This window comes from Delphinapterus leucas, chromosome 19 (assembly GCF_059928025.1).
Source record: "Delphinapterus leucas isolate spDelLeu-1000000601 "Yukka" chromosome 19, BTC_Dleu_Yukka2, whole genome shotgun sequence".
Lineage (NCBI taxonomy): Eukaryota > Metazoa > Chordata > Mammalia > Artiodactyla > Monodontidae > Delphinapterus > Delphinapterus leucas.
The window spans coordinates 22,093,342-22,114,426 of record NC_143147.1 but is presented as its reverse complement, the minus strand read 5'-3'; the positions used below and the strand labels follow the sequence as shown (position 1 = coordinate 22,114,426).

The 21,085-nt window shown below is 42.7% G+C and overlaps 1 protein-coding gene across 5 annotated transcripts in view; it reads right to left on the bottom strand.

The window, feature by feature from the left end:
* The window catches only part of SSH2 (slingshot protein phosphatase 2), a 244,450-nt gene that overhangs the window by 7,812 nt on the left and 215,553 nt on the right, over nucleotides 1–21,085 (bottom strand). For all 5 annotated transcript variants that reach the window (XM_022595586.2, XM_022595589.2, XM_022595587.3 and 2 more), the window contains 4 exons: nucleotides 19,877–19,923; nucleotides 14,824–14,970; nucleotides 11,314–11,514; nucleotides 1,436–2,270 (listed from right to left, as the gene is read on the bottom strand). In XM_022595586.2, the coding sequence (XP_022451294.2) occupies nucleotides 1,436–2,270; nucleotides 11,314–11,514; nucleotides 14,824–14,970; nucleotides 19,877–19,923 (1,230 nt within the window). The remainder of the gene's footprint in view (nucleotides 1–1,435; nucleotides 2,271–11,313; nucleotides 11,515–14,823; nucleotides 14,971–19,876; nucleotides 19,924–21,085) is intronic.

Here is a 21,085-nt window from a genome sequence, read left to right as displayed (position 1 = left end):
CACCAGTTACATATTCCCAGATGGGTTTAGAACAAGGCCAAAGAAAACTGGCCAATGCAAAATCAAGTCCTACTGTAAAAAAATAAGAATTTCAAAATTTAGAAATGGCCCTTGGACATCTCTTAAAGCAACATCATTATGACCATCAATCTACTTTGTTAACATTTTTATAAACCTTCAAGGTACAGTATTTCCCTAGGAATTGTTCTTGTCTTTCTCCTTCAAAAAGAGTCAGAGCTAGTACAAACTAACAAGATCAGTTATGCCTTTGGGAGAAATCTGCTGGGACATCAGGCAGAGGCAAACTTGCCAAGGCTGGGAGAGAAGCCACAGCGGGCCCAGTGTGTGCATGGGCTGCGGAGAGAGTGCTCATATGACCAGAACTTTGCAGAAAAGCTATTTCTGTCAGAGCCACTACATCCATTAGTCCAAAGGACAGCTCAGGCATTCTGATTTTCCCAGTAGAAACGAAATAGAGGCATAGCTTTTGGGGAGAGGAGAAGACAGAAGCAGAGGCAACAACTGCCCTGGGGTAGTTAAGAAGAGAGAGAACAGATGAGGAGTGAACGAGGTGGTAAATATAAGTAGACAGCAATCAGGAGATGTCAAGAATCTAGTCAGCTCCACTGAAATCGTGAAATGACTTCATTTATGTTAGAGTAAATCTGTCCCCACTTGCTTCCCAATTACTGTATTATCCTGACATAAGATACCATTGTTTTTTAAGATGCAACCCCATTTCAAAAGTCAAAATGAGAATAAGTGTGAGTCTTAGAGTTGATGATATATAGTAATTCTTTCCCTGGTCTGAGACGGCTCATAAGAACTCATGCCACTGAGACGAATCTTGGGATTCTGTCTGCTCCCAAATCATTTCCCCAAACCACCCCTCAATTCTTGAATACCACAGCGTCTGCAATGAGGAACAATTCAGAGATGTTATTAATAGCAAGAACTCAGCATGGGAATCAGTTGCTACTCCAACAACTATTAACACACGTCTAGTCTTCGAATTTTCTGAGGCAGAAAGAATTTCCCAAACAAATCCATCCTCTCAGAGAGACACACGTCTCACTCAGGCAACAGATCAGTCCCTGGCACCTCACTGTTGGTGAGATTTGATCTGAACTGCGGAGGTCCACAGGGGACCTTCTCCTTGGTCAGGCAGGACATTTGTTTTGGCTAATCCCTTCTTCCCTCATCCCCTCTCAGAAGTGCTTCCAATGACACCAAAAGCCTGGAAAGATAAATTCCTTGAAAGGCAACTGATTTAGAAAAATATTTAAACCCTAAATTTTCACGCCAGACTGTCTCTCTCACATCGCCTTCCTAAATCTTTAGCAACATCAAAAATAGAGAGAACATAGCAGAGTCCCAAATATTTTGTCATTAAAGAGAACTTCATTAGGCATAGAACCATAAAGACAGTTTTTACCTTTGACTGTTCCTCATCTATTGAAGATTCTTCAGATGCATGGGGAGTATTACTCAGAGAGCTGCTTCTCTGGTCATCAGCGGTCGCTTCGGAAGGGGCTACTTCGACCACTGACAGTCGACAGCTCTCGCTCCTTCCTCCACCCAGTTCCTCCATCCTTGAGTGAGAAAAAGATCGGGCCCGGGTTTCTTGGGAAAGCTCTACAAACTTCTCTAGCGCGCTAAAAAAGTCAATGCGATCTGTACTGAAATCTGAGACTTCAGCCTGGCAACTGGGTTGGGGGCTCGGTGAGTCAGGATCAGGGGACATGGGGAGATCTTTCAGGCGGGATGTCAATTCTTCCATGGGCAGTAAGTGGACGTTCATGTCTGCTTTCAGTGCGTCTGTCTCCAAATCTTCCACTGTTAAGTCTGGGAACTTGTTGGCCATTTCTGGGTCCTGTCCAGGTTGGATTAAGGCTTTGGATGCATGGCAGTTGTCAAGAGGGAATTTTGATTCATTGAGACAACACCCTGATGAGCATCCATTGATGTCATTTAGGTTTAATTCATCTTCAATCTGTCCGGCATGAAATTCCCTAGAAGTAAACTCCAAGCAGATCATTCTTTCTTTGGTACACAGGCCTTTCTGATTTTCACCCTGTGGGACGACATGTTCCACGAAGACGGGAGGTATGGGTGGGTGACTCTCCATGGTCTTGACCTCGGCAATCTGGTCTGCTGAGGTGGTGATCTCCTTCTTGTTGAGTTCTAGTCCTGCTTTGCAGATGGGCTCGTGGTGGTCCGAGAGGTCACTATCTGAATGAGATCGCCAGAGCTTGTTATGCCGCTGTTTGCTGTGGAGGACATACATAGGAAATGCCTTACTCTGGTTTGTGAAAACAATCAATACCCTCCCAGGAAACCGCTCCCAGATAAACTTAAAACTTAACCTGCAAGATGCTTTGTTAATGCCCAATGGAAGTAGGTAATCAACAGTTGAAAAGAGGCTCAATTTCACTAACAGCAAACAACAAAAACAAATGAATATGAGATCTGATTTTTTACTATCAGACTTATAAGAGCTAAGATAGTTGTTAACAGCCAGTGTTGATGATGGTTTGGTCAAACTAGCCCTCTCATAATACACAGTTGATAGGAGTGTGAACTGTAGAATTTTAAAGAATGAAATCTGGCAATAGCTCTCAAAATCTAACCCTTTAAACAGCAACTCTCCCTTTAAAATTTTTACTTGGAGAAATACTACTACATAAGTGCACAAAGCTATACATATAAGGATGTTTACTGTAATACTGCAACACCAAAAAAAATTTATTTAAATTATAGTCCATACACTTATATGAGGCTATTAAAAACAGTCAAGGGGACTTCCCTGGTGATCCAGCGGGTAAGACTCCGCTCTCCCAATGCAGGCGGCCCGGGTTCGATCCCTGGTCAGGGAATTAGAGCCCACATGCCGCAACTAAGAGTGTCCTCATGCCGCAACTAAAAGATCCCATGTGCCACAACTAAGACCCAGTGCAGACAAAATAAATAAATAAATATATTTTTTAAAGTTAAAAAAAAAACAACAGCCAAATATTTTAGTGGAATGATATTCAAGGTACACTATTAAGTGAAAAGCATGTTGAACACACTTGGAATAGTCAGTTCCCATATTAGAGTAAGTATAGTGAAATATCTACAGAACATCACCAAACTGGTAACAGTGTTTCTTTCAAGGAAGGCAGGGCTTTTACTTTTGGGGAGGGCTTTACAATTCTACACTCTGTAGTATGTCTACAATTTTTGAATTAAAAAAATGAGCCTGATTAATATTAATAACTGGGGGGAAAAAACACAAAACATTATCCAAGTAATACAAAGAGAAATAATCAATTGGAGCCCATTATAAGTTCTCATAATTGGGATAAAGAGCTGATATAGGATTAATCACTGATGTGGAAGTGTGAGGAGGGTGGTAATCTTTCTTGAATTAGAAAGCAAAGAATAGGGAGTTCCCTGGCGTTCCAGTGGTTAGGGCTTAGTGCTTTCACTGCCATGGCCCGGGGTTCAATCCCTGGTTTGGGAACTAAGATCCTGCAAGCCATGCGGCGCAGCCAAAAAAAAAAGAGAAAGCAAAGATGAGGCTAGTACATCTGGAGAAAAAGGTTGGTAACACATGGAAGAGGATAAACGTAAAGTACAGGCCCTTTCATAAGGATCTGTGGATAAAAACCATCAAGCTAAAGTGACCCCTGGAAAAGGAGGTGGGCCAAAAAGACTATATGCACACATCCATCCTTTGGTTGATTTTATGGAGAGAAGGTCTGATGAGATCTCATTTCAAACCACACTCTAACAAGGAAGCACAGTTCTCAAAGCTCCAATGAAAAAGAGAAAGGTGGCCCTGTGGCTGGGCAGGGAACAGGTCACTAAATGTGGCATTTGGGGGTATGGTTTCCATGACTTACAAGCTGATGAAGAGCTACCTCGCCGCAGGGTGGAATGGAAACAGCCCAGAACAACTAACCCTGGGCTCAGGGCCATACCTGCCTTGGCTGCCTGTGAATCTCTGCCGAGTCACACGCCTGCACTAATGTGAACCCCTGTTTGTGCTCAACTCTGCACCTGCTCTCAGCTCCCCCGCCTGCCTGCTGCTTGGGTGGGGCTCTCTCTGACTCAGGCCTGCCCAGCAGAAGGGTGCTTTTCTGGGTAGGGCGCAGGTCAATTTGTTTATGAAGACAAGCTATAATCAAGTAGCTGGGTGTAAGGTGGGGTTTTCCCCCTTTCCAAGCTGCACGAACTCCAGCCACCCCTAGGAGGAGACAACGTATCACACACCCCAAACGAGTGAGTGGCTGTGGGGAGGGGCAAGCTGACTGGTTGGATAGGTGGGCCCGAACTGTACTTTGTGACCAACGGGTGCCAATGTGCTCCCCTTAAAGCTTCTTCTTTTTCATCTGACACCCTGTTCCCTGACCTAAATAGGACTGTGTTCTCCAGTTTCCATCCCATACCTATCATAAGGATGTTCAAACCTGCACCAAGTCCTCTCAGCCACCCACCAAGGCAGGACAAGTCCTGTGATGCAAATCACTGGGAAGATATCTCAGGGAGTAGCTGTTCTCACCCTAATAGTAAAGAACAGCTTATCTCATCAGACAACAGGCAAACGGGAAATTTTCATGATCCCGAGAACCCTCCAAAGTATGTTTTTAAAAAACTGCCTGTAAATCACTAATAAATTGAGAGAGAACGAGAGACTGATGTTATGCTAATAGGCACCAACAGTGCAAGTCTCAGAGAAAGTAGCTGACGTCATAGCTGCTTTACCCAGCAGGGATTTCCTTCTCTTCTTGGGGAAGATATTCATCAGAAAGTATTGGGTCAGGGCTCTGGAATTAAACTGACACCTCTTGTAAAGGAGAAAGAAAAATCCCAATCCAAAAATAAGTCTGATTCTGCTGCCTTTTTCATTTTTGCAGTAAAACCTGCAGGGAGAGTGGCAGGCGGCTCTCTGACATAGTCATGATACTCATTACCACAGCCTGTGAAGCACTGCTATTCCATGTGGCCCTTCCTGATTCCCCCTTCTCCTCCCAGTGCAGGGGTTAGTAACCAATCACCTGAATTTTGTGCTTATCATTCCCTCCCTTTTCCTTATTGTGTCATCGCATATTTTGTTCTAACAATATATAGCTTAGTTTGTATGTTTTGAATTTTACATAAATGAAATCATACTGTATGTATTCTTCTACAACTTTTTATGCCTAACATGTTTTAAGACTCATCGATGTGTGTAGCTGTAATTTCATAGAGTGTAGTGAATATGCCACAATTTATTATTCATCCACCCTGTTGATAAGCAGTTTTAGCTATTACGAACAACACTGCCATGGACATTCTTGTGCCTGGTGCACACTTTGGTTTCACAAAGGTGTTAAATATAGGAGGGGAAAAAAGGTGGGTCACAAGGCATATGTGCATCATGAGTTTTACTTGGTATCACCAAACTGTCTCCCAATGAAGCCCTTTCTCAAGCCAGTTTATTCTAATGCTCCGTCACTGGTAGGAATAGGTATAAGACATTAGATCATATCTGTTATTTTAAACTGTTAATGTTTATATTTAGTTGACTCCCGCGACCTATTTCAGGTAGGCAGCAAGTGCCAAAAAGAACTTCAGAGTTGGTTTGTGGCCTGGATGATGCAAACGAGTCTCAGGTTCTTGTCCTCCTTGAGTGGCCTCTGACCTGAATTTGGATTCACATAAACACACTGACACACGTGAGATGACTGGGCCATTCTGGGTAAGAATCTGGCCTTTTACTTAGTAAATGAGCAAGAAGGAAAGGTAAATGACAGGATGCACATGATGTCCCATTCTCTTGCCTCCACTTTCTTTCTTATTGTTATATGTTTGGTAAAGAACCAACTCTGAGAAAATTATATAGAGGAAAATACTGCTAAAAATGGAGTATCAGTTGCAGTAAAATCAGACTATTTATGGTTACTTCTTAGGGCATTAGGCAGCCTGTAGAGAAGAGGAGAAGGAAGAGAAGAAGCATCAACAATTGAGCATTTTCATGCACTGTGCATGGTCCTAAATACTTGAAGATTATTTCACTGAAAAGCTGTTAAGAAAATCCTTTAAACCTTACGCGTGATTGGCTGTCACCTGACCAGGAATCCATGTCCTCTCATTCTCGGGTTCCCTCCTGCTGGCTGACCATTATGTACCAGCTAACTAGGCTTCAATGTCTTCACCAGCAAAGCCAGGGTGAAAGACAGTTCTGTCTCCTCTGACCATGGTGACAGGGACATTCAAACAATCAAAACTAACATCTATGAGGACATGTGTCACGAACTCTCCCTGGCCACCACCCAGTTTTTCTTCCTTGCCCCTTATACACTAGAACCTAATATCTCAGACACATGGTCCAGCTCGCAGATGCATGAAATCTGAACTTGTCTAATGGAACATAAATCTGCCAGATATCTAAACGATCCAACTCCAGAATAACAAACAGGGTTGCTGGTAGTTTAATGGAGGGTTTCAACACACACACATGCACACACACACACACACACCCCTCCTCCTGCCCTCACTCCCATCCCCCGGCTATAAAAACAGAAAAAATAAAATTAGATATGAACAGTATCAGTGCCTTTACGATACCCTCACTTTTAGGTCTAAAGGAGACTATTAAATATTAGTCTCCCTGAGGCTTAAAGACATACTAAAAGATGCAAAAAGTCTCTTGTATTTCAGAGGGACTGTCACTGTTTGGTCCACCCTCTCACATTCTGATTAAGAGACTGTAACCAATTCATAAATCACTACAGGGGCCTAGAGTCACTTTGTTAAACTTTTCTTCTACCAAGAGGTCAAAATACCAAGCTAATACCCTCAAACAGAGGGCTGCCACCTCACGTTAAGCACCCAGTGCCACTCTGGACAACCAATGGTGCTTGACAATGCTAGGATCAGAGCTCTATCTCTTTGGGAAAACCACCATGTGCCTTCTGGGAGAAGATATGAAATACAAGATATCTAAGCATCTGGAGAGGAAATGGAATTTCTTTGCAAATACAATGAGTGGGATTTTCCCAAGGCCTTTCCTCTCTTGGTGACCTAAGCTGCAAGGCTTGACAGAGCTTCAGACCGTCACAGGAATCTGGGGCTTCTCCTTCTTTGCTCTTCTAAGCAGACAGACCCTGGAGCAGTACTCTAGGGCTGGGCAAGAGTCTGAGAGGCCCAATCTACTCGGCAGTCAGCCTGGCAGGTAGCCTACAAGTGCTGTTTCTTGACAACACATCATAGATTGCAGACCCTAACAGCTATATACCCAAGAGGCATTCCTACTCTTTTTCCTTACTGGCAGAGGCCTGATTTGGTTTGACTGTTCACTGCCCCACAGTTTCAGGGAATGTGGCACTTCCCTATCACCAGAGAGTGAATGTGAATTTGTTTTAACCAGTCCAGGAAATTCTATTTGCCTACCCTGTGCTTGGTTTTAAGAATATGACCCAGTCCTGGTCAGTGGCCCTGTGGGGGTGGGGCGGGTGGGTGGCAGTCTAGTGGGGAGCTTCTGGGAAAAGTCTTCTCCTCTAATTGAGATGCCCTTTCTTTCAGCCAGACGCGGTGGAATTTACATGTAGATGCCTAGACATGTGGCAGATATCTGGCAATCATGAGGCAAATTCAAGGACCAAGCTATTAACTAAGGAAGGGAGAACACAAAGTAGAGCAGGAAGATGAGAGCACCAAAGTCCCTGATTACATCCCCGAGCCCATTACAGTCTACTTCGGTGCTTCTTGCTACAAAAGAAGGTAAATGGTCCAACTTTTTAACTACCTACAGCTGGGTGCTGGCTCCTGCCGATGCACTCTTCAGCCTTTCTACCCTGCTCTCTGCCCTGGAGACTGACGTATGAACCGCCTCCACTGGTCCCCTTGTCTTTGGACTTCCACAGGGTTTGGCTAATGGGGAGCCCCAGCAGGAGACTGGAGGGAGGAGAGTGAAGGCAGGCCTCTAGTCCTGTAGCTCCTTCCCCGCAGGGCCACTCTGGCTGGCTGGGTCCCCTGACTGAAGGCTACTGCTCCTCTCTGAAGGTGCCTTTTCTCCAGGAGTCTCCGCCCAGGTTCTAGTAACTGCGCCATCCCTCTCTGGGCCCAGGAGCTATTACCAAACAGCCCTGCTGATATAAGTTCCTTGATTCCACTACAGTCCTACACCTTTGTAAACAGTCCCTTTATAAAGTCTTCCCCATATAATCTGAGTGTGCTGCTTCTTGCTGAAATCCCAGTTGATGAAGATATTCTATTACTTGCAGCTGAAAGCAGCCTAAGTGACACCCCCAGCACTAGATTTTAGTTTTTAAAATTCAGGAAACATCACAATACAGAAAATTCCAGGACACTTCCATTCCAGTTTCTAACACAGTTAGTGTGTCTGTTGGTGGCGGAAGGCAGTGGCTAGAGGAACTGAATGGCACATGCATGTGTGTTCTCTGGGTAGCCTTGCAGGAGGGGCTTGATGAGAACCATATCTGAATAACCCTTAAGGGCGCATAATATACATTATATACACTTTTATTTACAATAACCCTGTGAGCTAGGTCTCTTGATTTTCATTTTATAGATGGGGTCAGGTGAGGATCAGAACTGTGCAAACTTCTCAAAGTTGCAGCAAGGGGGTGAACCAGGAACGGAAACCACATCTACTGACTCAAATTCTGTGGTTTTCTCACTCCCCAGGGCTTGCCCCTCCCTCCGTGAATCAAGCCCAGGAAGGCAGGATGGAACCAAAAGGGAAAGGGAAGAGGCAGGGTGACTTTTGGGTTTATGTTGCCCTTCTTATCCTCATCTAAGATTTTTCTGAAATACCTTTAACATCTAAGAAAAACTACATATGCTAAAAAAAAACACAAAAAAAACCACACCCCAACCCAACAGCTTGCCTGGGATTCCAGAATAAATACTGAAATTGGCAGGACACACAGTATCCTTCCTCTCAATGGGTCACGTGAGGACACTGCCTAATATCCGTCATGTGTGCGTCTGGGAATATACAGTATTTGTGTCTCATCCAACCCTCAGATGCCTCTTTCTTGTGCCAAAAAGAACTTCTCTGTCCTACCTTCTGATGTAATCTAAAAATGTCATCAAAATCTGGCCCCAAAGACCTATAAATTCTTTTTAAGTGGAGGAGACTTCAGTATCCTCCCAGCCTCCTAAGAGAATGGCTCAGATGAAATCATGCCAAGTACTGAGTAAATGGGAGGGGTTTTTTAGTGGAAACCGTAATGCTATGCTGTGGCCACATTTTCACAATACTTCAGCGGTGGGAGGGTGGTCACTCTGCCTGGTTAGGCTGGAAGGCTATTTACCATTTTGTTCAGGGGAAACACAGCCCAGATTCAAAAGTCGAGACCAAGTCATGAGACTCACTGGAGTCAAACTCTGGCATCAGCCCCGACTGCTTCTAGGCAGCAGTGCCTTCACCCTAACAAAACCACCCAGAATGTGCCTACATGGAAAAACAAAGCAAAATATGGTACTCCACGGAACTACAGCATGTGGCATCTCAGGAAGCTGATCCTTGAATTCAGTTTACTAAGAGAGTAAACTGAATCTTTTTCCTGAGATCAGCTGAAGGTGGCTTTCACCACCAAAGTGGTAATAAAAATAATGTAGTGAAATTACTCATTTTATAACCAATTACCAAATTATTGTTGAAACAGCCAGTTCTTATTGATACAGGAAGATGTTCAAGACCTAGTACTGGGTACACAGAGAAAGACAAATACTGTACGGTGGTATCTCTTATACATGGAATCTAAAAATGCCAAACTCGGAGAAACAGAGTAGAGTGGTGGTTACCAGGGCATGCGTGGGGTTGTTGAGGGAAATGGGGAGATGTTGGTCAAAGGGTACAAATTTCCAGTTATGAGATTACAAAGTTCTGGGGATGTAATGTACAGCATGGCAATTATAGCTAATAATACTGAATCATATACTTGAATGTTGCTAAGAGAGATCTTAGATGGTCTTACCACAAAAAAGAAACGGCAGTTATGCCAGGGGTTGGAGGTGTTAGCTAATGCTACAGTGTTAATCAGTTTGCAATATGTAAATGTATGAAATCAATACACTGGACACCTTAAACTTATGCAATGTTGTGCATCAACTGTATCTCAATAAAGCTAGGGGGAAAAAAGGAACAGTGGCAGTTAAGTGCAGTGTTAAGTGCTCAATAAATGCTGCCACAGTTAAAAAAAAAAAAAAAAAAAAGACCTAATACTGGGTGAAGAAGTAAGGCTGAAGAACAGGTTTTGTGGAAAAAAAAAAAATCCATCAATATATGTGATAAGAGGTAAGATAATGTCAACTGCTGTCTGTGGTTATTGAGTTTCTAAATGATTTCTCCCTTTGTAATTTTCTGCATTTGTGCAAAACATATATATATAAAATCAGATTAAAAGATCTTAAAAAAGAAAACAAGAGAGCTATTTCTGGGAAGCCCCTTCATACCTCTAATGGGTTATATATATCCCAATTCTACAGATTTGTCACATGACCAGAATTACTGTTGAAGGTTCAGTGAAACCAAGCATTGAAAAAAAAAAAAAAAAGCCCAAAGCAGCAGCAGGTACTTGTTTTAAGAGAATGGGCCAGGGACTTCCCTGGCAGTCCAGTGGTTAAGACTCTGCACCTCCACTGCAGGGGGTGTGGGTTTGATCCCTGGTTGGGGAACTAAGACCCCACATGCCACGCGGCCCCCCCCCCAAAAAAAAAGGGCCAAAAATTTTCTAAGAATTTCAGCTAGCACTACCCTGGGAGCAATCAGTATCCATTTTGATAAGGCAGCTGCATCTGGCCTTAGAAGCTGTTGAGAAGTATTTATTAAAATCTGCACCTAGGGCTTCCCTGGTGGCACAGTGTTTGAGAGTCCACCTGCCGATGCAGGGGACACGGGTTCGTGCCCCGGTCCGGGAAGATCCCACATGCTGCGGAGCGGCTGGGCCCGTGAGCCATGGCCGCTGAGCCTGCGCGTCTGGAGCCTGTGCTCCGCAACGGGAGAGGCCACAACAGTGAGAGGCCCGCGTACCGCAAAAAAAGAAAAAAAACCTGCACCTAATTGAGATCTGAAATAAGGGAACAGTATTGCCACCCTTTAGTTTAATGTCTTTAGTTTAGATTAAATGCCTAATCTTCCATGCTGATCTTAAATACTGGTACTTAATTTTTAAAAACTAGATGGATAGAGGTTTCAATTTTCAAATCCTATCACACACTTAAATTAGGTGAGAACTAGCTGCAGAGAAGGACATTTCACTGTGCCCTGGGGAGCATAAAGGAGGGAAAATCTGAGAAAGTCAATTAAGGACTCACCTTGCCAGCAAGATCCCCTGGTACTCTTCCAGCTGTCTCATGAAGCTGGGGTTGGGCTTGGTCACTGTTCGTCTTTCCTTCACGTAGTCATAGGCTCGGTCCAGATTCCAGCCATACTCCTTCATTGCATAGGCAATCACAGTGGAGGCTGAGCGACTCACCCCCATTTTGCAGTGCACAAGGCATTTAGATCCGTGTTTCCTAGTTTGGGGGATTGAGGTAAGGAGGGAAACACAATAGGGAGTACACTTTAAGAGCTAGGCTCTAAATGTGTCCACGTCTCCTGTCTGGCCTTTCCATTTTCTTGCTTTGTAATTCACCCCACCTTAGTGCACTTGTGTGCACCTCTAATCAAATGTGTGGGGCAATTCTGGTGCACTCAAACGATATTCAGTGTTAATATTAAGCCTCTCTAGTTCATTCAGCAAACATTTATCAGGCATTTACCATGTTTAAGACAATGTGCAAGGTCTGGGATGCAAAAATAAGTAACAGTTTTTCCCTAAAGGGTAGGACTCGTTGGGAGAAGCAGACAATTAAAATTCAAAAAGGTAACTGCAATGACAGTTGGTCACAGAGCACAGAAGGAAAATTTTCTATTTAGAGACTGGACCCCATTTTGTGTGTGGCTGGAGGCCAGTCCTCTCAGCCCCAGGGGCACGTTGACGGCTGGCATGCTATTGAATTACAGGTGTGGCAGTGATTCATCTAATTTACCCAAATGTTGTGAGTTGCTTCCAGTTCCAGTTCCAGTAAGAGTTCTGTCCCGGGAGGAAAGCACAAACCAAATGAAACTAACTCTCCTCTTTACTCAGATGTAGCCCTGGATATTACTTTCCACAACACTTTTCACAACCCGTGTTCTGTCTAGGGACTGGCTATATAACCCGTGGAGCTGGATGGGACCACGTGATGTACCACATGGCTTTCTCAGCAAGGAGGGTGGAGTGAATAATTAGCTGTTTTTGTGTTTTTTTTTTATGGGGTGGAAGAAAGAGAAAACAAAGTCACCATAAAGTGACACTAACAAACAAAACTCCTCAGTCTTATGCCAGAGCTCATTACCTTGGATCTGAGCATTACTCAGCTATGCTAATTCTGCTAATAACACAGTGTCTGGCCCAGAGTAAGCCTTCAAATATTTGCTAAATGTATGAACAAACTTATGGATCTCCTGATTACATCTGTCAGTTGTAAGTAGGAACAACATTTTAAAATCTGGAAAAAAGAACATTTACTCTTATCACTAGTGTACGTGGGCTGGAATCCTTCCCAAGTGGTTATTCCAATAAATTAAAAAATGCACACGTCAGCCTAACAGGGGAAATCTATTCATCCACTCACTCACTCTATTACAGGAGACAAGCTTCCTTCCAGAAGCTTATAATCCTTCTGCTGGAGACAGACACACATGAATGAGTTAAGCACCAATGCAAGGAGGCATAAGGTTAAGTGCCAAAATGAGAGGGCCAGCCAGATAAGCTATGGGAATGAAGAGAAAGGTCTGGAATAACTGAAACAGTCTCCAAAGAAAGGTAAAATTTTAGTGTCCTATGGTTGGTGTGCATGTGCGTCTCTGTATGCTTAGGTGATTCCAAATGACTAGGACATGTTTGTTTTGCTTATGGCACCATAGAGTTTTCACTTAGACTCCAGTTGGCAAGCCAAGTCACAGTGACACAGATGGAAGTTCAGACATGTGCTCTATATTTTCCCATCAAGCTCTGACAACTTTAGTACATCAAATTTCAGGTCTATGCCTGCAGGCACGGAAGGTGCTCAAACTTGGACAATCTTAAGAAAAATACAATTATGAAATTCACTCCTATGAAAACATTTCTTCATTTTGAACTGGGCTTTTTCAGTGGATGGCTTCTAACTCAGGTAATGAAGCATCTGCAGTTAGTTCTCACCTAGCCCAATTTCACCTTTCAGGTTCATTGCCCACCCCACCCCCTCACTTCAAGTGCTAGATTGTCCAAATTAAGCCCAGCATCACATTAGGAATGCTAAACTAGAGTGGCCCTGAAAGTGTGGAGTCCTAACCACTGGACCGCCAGGGCCCTGATTAGGGTGAAACACATGAGGTGCCCAGGGTGCCACTTAAGGGGAGGCACTCACTCTGAGACGCTGACCTATACTTGCAGGACATGGAGAGTGCATGCCTCTCAGTAAATGTAATGTGGGCGCCTCACGTTATCTCCCTCTAACCCCAGCCCTGCTGAAATCAAGTCTTTCTCTTCACTAGGACTGGGGCCTTGCCTTGATCTCTAGCCTCTTTGGCTGTAACCCTGACAACTTGCCTAGTCTTTTCCAGTCCCCTTTCCTTAAGGAACTAGACTATTCCCATATACTTGATGGACTGAAATGAGACATGATCTTAGGTTCAAGTCCTGTCTCAACCACTAGTTAATATCTCTGAAACTCATCTCTGCAGTCTGTCCTCTTCTGTACAGAAGGAAGACAGCATATGCCTCTCTGGGTTTTGGAACGTACAGGAGAGAATATGTGTAAAGTACATGGCACATAGGAAGCATGCCATGAGTGGCAGAAGCTTCAACAGTATAAAACAGTCTCTCAGGTACTGGTTAGAGACTGAGAAAATGGGCTCAGAGCTGGAGTATGGGGATTCAGGACAACTAAGAGGAAGCATTTCCTGACCATGTAGGTCCTTAAGTGAGGTGTGGTATCATTCTTGAAGGAGGACTTTAAAAACAGAAGTGGGAATTCCCTGGCGGTCCAGTGGTTAGGACTCCACGCTTTCACTGCTGAGGGCCTGGGTCTTCTGAGTGTCACCCCACCTGCAGAGGGAATGTGGCAAACATGCTTACTGATGGTTTTTTCTACTGAAGGGATAAATAGGACTGGCACAAAAATCCCCAGGGACTTAAAAAATCAGCGTTGATATATTAATACTAATACTAAACACTAAATTAATACTATGGAATTGTTTCACTAAAAGGACCAATTAATTTAAGGAAGATAACAACAGAAGGGCCAGAGGAAAAATTTCACTATTTAGAGTAGCATAAAAGTAAAGTAAAAGAATGGGAAAAAATTTCCAAAGTGTACTGTTTCTTTCCTTGTCTTCAGAGAGCAGGATCAAGTGTTCCACCTGTCTGGAATAATTTCTATTCTATAACTTTCAAGTGTCCCTATTGGTAACTTAAGAATTCTTCCTTCTCTCATTCAGAATTTCTCCTCTATTTCAGAATTTCTTCCTTCTCTCATTTCTATTTCTTTCACTGCAGCTTGAGTTTATTTTCTCTAATTTTGTGCTCAACGGAAATAGCCAACATGAGATCATCTTCCAGGGGCTTCATCTACTTAAAGCAAAAGTACTAAGTCACTAGTCATCTTTTTCCTAGTATTAAGAGATCTCAGTCTCCTTCTTTCTCTACTTCCTTTCCTCTGAGTATCATCAGTAAGTTATCTACAGCTTTCAGACCCCAACCATGTGTGGTGCACAAGGAAGAGGGGTCAGAACGTGTGTGTGGGACCATTACTCACTTTGCTTTAGAGATGAATTTGTAAGTGTCATTCCAGTAAGCCAGGAGATCCGTTGCCTCTTCATCATATACCCGAATGTTGTGATACTCAAAGACTCCTGGGAAGAAGTTATCTATCTCTCGAGTGACATTCAAGATATATCGCACCCTGTGAGGAAACCAAGGGAGATTATGAGCCCTACTACTCAGGCGAAATCCAATTCCCAGCACTGGAATTTTTCTTATTTAAAACTTGCTTACTCCTGGGCTTCCCTGGTGGTGCAGTGGTTAAAAACCTGCCTGCCAATGCAGGGGACACGGGTTTGAGCCCTGGTCTGAGCCCGCATGCCGCGGAGCAACTAAGCCCATGCGCCACAACTACTGAGCCTGCGCTCTAGAGCCCACAAGCCACAACTACTGAGCCCGAGTGCTGCAACTACTGAAGCCCACGTGCCTAGAGCCCGTGCTCCACAACAAGAGAAGCCACCGCAATGAGAAGCCCACGCACTGCAACCAAGAGTAGCCCCCGCTCACCACAACTAGAGAAAGCCCGTGCACAGCAACGAAGACCCAACGCAGCCAAAAATAAAAATAAATAAATAAAAAACAAACTTGTTTATTCCTGAGGATGAAATTAAATACTAAAATATTGAAGAAAGCTAAAAAAAAAAAAAAACCCTAAGAGGCTATCCTTATTTAATACAGAAATTGTATAACAGGGTCCTGCATATACCTGGGTATCAGGGAGTTACTGAGAGAAAAGCTGTCTACCAAGTTCAACATCTATATTCCATTTTCAGTTTGTGTTTAGTTATACAAACTCATCTTTCAGAGTCTTTTGAAAATATGCTTTGCATTTTACTCCAAAGAATCAACTTGAGGCCCATGATCTGACAATTTCTCTGCAGTCACCAAAATTACCAGCAACAAAATTTTTTGGAAGTCATCTGTATTAAATCAGACTATTAATATGTACCTTAAGAAAAAAAAAATAGAAGGAAACATTCCCTCCTATCTTTCTAAATGCCAGGTTGTCAGTTTTTGCTCTATTACTCTCCTTAAACTACATGAAGGCAAGTGAGGCCAGGCTGGTAGAGTCAGAGGAAAGTTGGACTTAAAGCTCTCTTAACTCTCTAGGCTGCAGTCCTGGCTGCTATGGCAGCAGATGTGTCTGAGAGTTCTCCCAGGCTTGCAGAAAATGGTTTCTGTATCAAAAATTTCTTTTGCTATCTCTCTTACTGTGCAATCTCAATAAATGCTTCGGTTCAATCTGCCAAAGGATTACCTTTTCTCAGTGCTGTATGGACTTAGACACCACTGTTGTCAACTCCAACAGCACAGCACAGACTCACTCATTTCTCTCTGCAGAAGCTGCTTCCTGGCTTCCCTGGTGGCGCAGTGGCTGAGGGTCTGCCTGCCGATGCAGGGGACGCGGGTTCGTGCCCCGGTCCGGGAGGATCCCGCGTGCTGCGGAGCGGCTGGGCCCGTGGGCTGTGGCCGCTGGGCCTGCACGTCCGGAGCCTGTGCTCCGTGACGGGAGAGGCCACAGCAGTGGGAGGCCCGCGTGCCGGAAAAAAAAAAAAGAAGCTGCTTCCTTCTCAGAATCACACGTGGGGTTCTACAAACCCAATCACTGAAGTCAGAGAAATGACTACAAAAAGGGAGAGCCAAGCTAACCAATTCTGTGGTTAAGGTCAAGCAACCAAAATTTTTCTGGGACATGGTTTGAATCTGTTTTAATTTAGCATCAAAGTCCAATACTAGAAAGGATTTTTTCTTTTTAATTTAAAAAGCAAGCTGGGCTTCCCTGTCGGTCCAGTGGTTAAGACGTGGCGCTTCCACTGCAGGGGGTGAGGGTTCGATTCCCTGGTCAGGGAACTAGGATCCCACATGCCGTGTGGTGCAGCCAAAAAAAAAAAAAAAAAAAAAAAAAAAAATTAAGAAAAAGCAAGCAACATGCACCTGTAGAAAACACTCCAGCAGTTCCCCAAAAGGTTACCACCATATGACCCCGTAAGTCCTCTCCTAGGCATAAACTGAAGAGAAATGACAACATATGTCTACCCAAAGATTCATACATGAATGGTCGTAAGAGTATTCATAATAGCCCAAAAGTGGAAACAACCCAAAGGCCCATCAAATGATGAATGGGCAAATAAAATGTGGTGAGTATATATATCTCCATATAATGGAATACTATTTGGCAATAAAAAAGGAATGAAGTACTAATACATGGTACAACACTGATAAACCTTGAAAATACAATGTTAAGTGAAATAAACCATGCTTAAAAGACTACATATTGTATAATTTCATATAAATGAGATGTCCAGAATAGGCAAATCTATAGAGACAGAAAGTAGGCTAGTAGTTTCTAGGAGCTGAAGGGAGGAAGGGAAATGGGGGTGACTGCTAAAGGGTACAGGCTTTCCTTTTGGGTTGGAAAAAAATGTTCTGAATTGATTGTTGCACAGCTCTGTGAATATACTAAAAACCACTGAAGTACACATTTTAAAAGGGTGAACGATATATGTGAATTATATCTCAAAACTGTCAGAAAAAAAAGGCAAGCACACTTCCTCTTATTTCATTTAAAATAAAAATGAACAACCTTCCCATCCCCAATCCCATACTTCAGTAATGGATTATAGCAGGACAGGGTTTCCCAATCTTTTTCATTACAGAAGTCTAGTCAGCCACTACCAACTGGAAATGGCACTCCTCGAAACTTCTCTGTCATTCTTACACTTCACTGTAAGCTATTCCTTACAATGCTTTGTAAGGAATAGCATTTTACTTGGAGTTCTAAAGTAAGTGGATTGGGAGAAAATGGCCTTATTGTCAAAACTACACTTGAAAAATCCCTTATATCATCCACAGGGGGCAATATACATGTTTTGTGTACAGATCCCTGAACTATAATTCTTGATCCACTGAAGTTTTTTTTTTAAAATAAATTTATTTTTTATTTATTTATTTTTTGGCTGTATTGGGTCTTTGTTGCTGCGCACGGGCTTTCTCTAGTTGCGGCGATCGGGGGATACTCTTCATTGCGGTGCAAGGGCTTCTCATTGCAGTGGCTTCTCGTTGCGGAGCATGGGCTCTAGGCGCACGGGTTTCAGTAGTTGTGGCATGCAGGTTCAGCAGTTGTGGCTTGTGGGCTCTAGAGCGCAGGCTCAGTAGTTGTGGTGCACGGGCTTAGTTTAGTTGCTCCACGGCAGGTGGGACCTTCCCGGACCAGGGCTCGAACCCATGTCCCCTGCATTGGCAGGTGGATTCTTAACCACTGTGCCACCTGGGAAATCCTTCTTCATCCGTTAAAGTTTAAGCACCAGTGAATTTAAGAAACAAGATCTAAGTAGATGTCTGAGCATCTAACCATACTTGTCTTTTTTCTGTGTTCTATAAGTTAGCATTGTAAGTAGTAAATGAGATAAATAGGTCTCATCTCCAGCTGGGGATATAAGTCAAAAGTCAAAGTGAATATATGCATGAAGCGATTCTAATGCATTTGGCAGGCAGTGCTCTATCAAATCTCAGATTTCATATTAAACACTGTATCAGGTGCTAGTTTCCTGCAGGTCACATTCTGTCAATTTTTCTACCATTCCTTCACATTTACCGGGCACCCTTTTGATATAAGGCTCTGAGCTAGGTATGTTTCACACAAAACTAAGATATGGTCTCTGCTTTCAAGAACTTCTGATTCAATCCTTATCAACTTAAATTTTCCAAGTTCTATTTAATTTCATACCTTAATATTAAGTAACCAGATTTCCATCCCCCCCGCCCTAAGAACTCTTTGTATAATCACTTGGCTTCCTTTCTTCTGAGGGAAAAGTAGGAAGTATGCATCTAATCACGTTAAAGACAACCAGAAGGCTGACTTGTAGCTGAGAAAACAGGCAGCCAGCAACCAGTCAGGGAGTCATCACTATCTCTTGAGTCTCAGTAGGTCTTATCTCTGCCCAAAATGAAGAGTTAGAATGGCCAATTTCCAGACATGATTTTCTCTTCTCTTACTGGAATGATCTGACCTCCTAAGGCTGAGTTCAATGAAAGATTTAGGCATTAGCTAAGAAGTGAAAAGGGAAGAATGGCAGCTTTTTGCTTGCTGAATGTTCACTGTGGTCTCAGTTGCTTCAATCAAACTCATAACCATGCCGCTTAGGAACACATTTCCTACTACAAGGTCAGTCTTCTTGTTCAATTTTACACTGTCTCTTTTATATTTATAACCTACTTAGTCTTCATGCACCTTACTATAAAAGGATAGGAACTGAGTCTTATTTTTCTTTGGATCCCTAGCATCTAGCACTGTGCTTGGCCTACAGAAGTTGCTCAGTAAATGTTTAATACAGACCTGTGAACCCAGCATATGCAGTTCTGTGTACTCTTACATAAAAATAGGAACCAAAGTCTAGAGAGACAGTAAAAAGATCAGTGGTTGCCAGGGGGTGGGGGTGGGGAATAAATGGACAGAGCACAGAGGATTTTTAGGGCACTGAAAATACTCTGTATGATGCCATCGTGATGGACACATGGTCATTATACATTTGTCCAAAGCCATAGAACGTACAGCACTAAGAGTGAACTGTAACGTGAACTATGGACTTCAGATGATTACCAGGTGTCAATGTAGGTTCATCAGTTGTAAAAAATGTACCTCTCTGGTGGGGATGTTGAGAACGGGGGAGACTATGCATGTGTGGGGCAGGGAGTATATGGGAGCTCTCTGTACCCTCCCCTCAATTTTGCTGTGAACCTTAAACTGCTCTTAAAAAAAAAAAAAAGGGAGTCAATAACTAGATTTGGTTTTAAACAGCATGAAAGGCTTGCACATTTGTTTTTGAAAGCCTTTCCACTGAAACAGTTGATCTTTCTTCGGAGGTGGGGGGATGAAACAGTGGGAGAATAGCCATTTTAATTTTTATTAAATTATACCCAGTAAGAATCAACTGGAAGCAACTCTTAAGCTTAAAGTTACTCACTGACACCTCTCTGACGGGAAAATGTAAAGACAAAACAGTGATTTCTGTGACATGGGGGTGTCAGCAATTGCTCTGTGTGCTTACCCTCGGTTCTGTAAATCCTCTAAGTTAGAGGCATTCCATTCTGAGCCCTGTGGAACCAAAAAGACAAGGTTAGAGAGTATTAGCCAGTGAACCGAATACAATACTTGAAAAGGAGTCCTGTGAGGGAAGAAACAGTTTCTAAAAAGAAGGCCAATAACATCTACCAAGTTTCCTCTCTCAGTGCCAGGTACTTTATATGCTATCATATTCAGTTTCCACAAATGACAGAGTAAGAAAGTTACCTTCATTTTTTAGAGATATGAAAACCAACCCTTATAGAATTCAGATAATATCTGCTCAAGATCACATTGCTGGAAAGGTTTCTTTGACCATTCTCCAATCTAAGTTAAATGTAGTCTGTCACTCTTGTTTATAGTAGTCTATTTTATCAATAGCATGCATCACTATTTTTACTTGTGTATTTATTTACGTGCTTATTTACTACCTTTCTCCTCCACTACAATACAAGCTTCTTGAGGGCAGCAACCAGGTCTCTTGTTCTCTAAGGAAACTCCTGCACAGTGCCTTGCACCTCGCAGGTATTCTTAAATGAACAAAGTGGCATTATTATGAATTAAAACTGGATTTCATTTTAAAACCCCCACTTTTTCTAGTGCATTATGTTGCATCTAAGAAACTGGGATGGTACGGTGTGTGTGTATGTCTGTGGGGGAGAGAGTGAAATAGTCAAACAAATGAGAGAAACATGATGTGCAAAATTTAAAGGAAAATGTCTCTATAGATTATCTGCAAGATACATCAATTGTTAATATTTTGCCATATTTGCTTTCTTGCTGTCCTTCCCTTTCTTTCAATATACATCATACTTTTTTTTTTACCCGAACCATTTAAGTAACTTGAGCATCATGACACTTGAATACTTGATCATGTATCATTTAAGAACAAGAATATTCTCCTATATAATTCCATTTCTGCAACCAAGAAAGATAACATGAATGCAATAATAATCTAACATATCATCTATATTTGAATTTTAAAAATTGCCCTCAAAATGTCCTTTGTATTCATTCAATCAAGAATCATACTGTGCATTTAGTTGCCATGTCTTTAATCTAGAACAGTCCACCCCTGTGCCTTTAGTTATTTTGTCTTTCATGATACTGATATTTTTGTAGACTACAGGTCTGTAATACTGGAGAGCTCCCCACAACCTGGATTTATCTGATTGTTTCCTGATGACTAGATTCA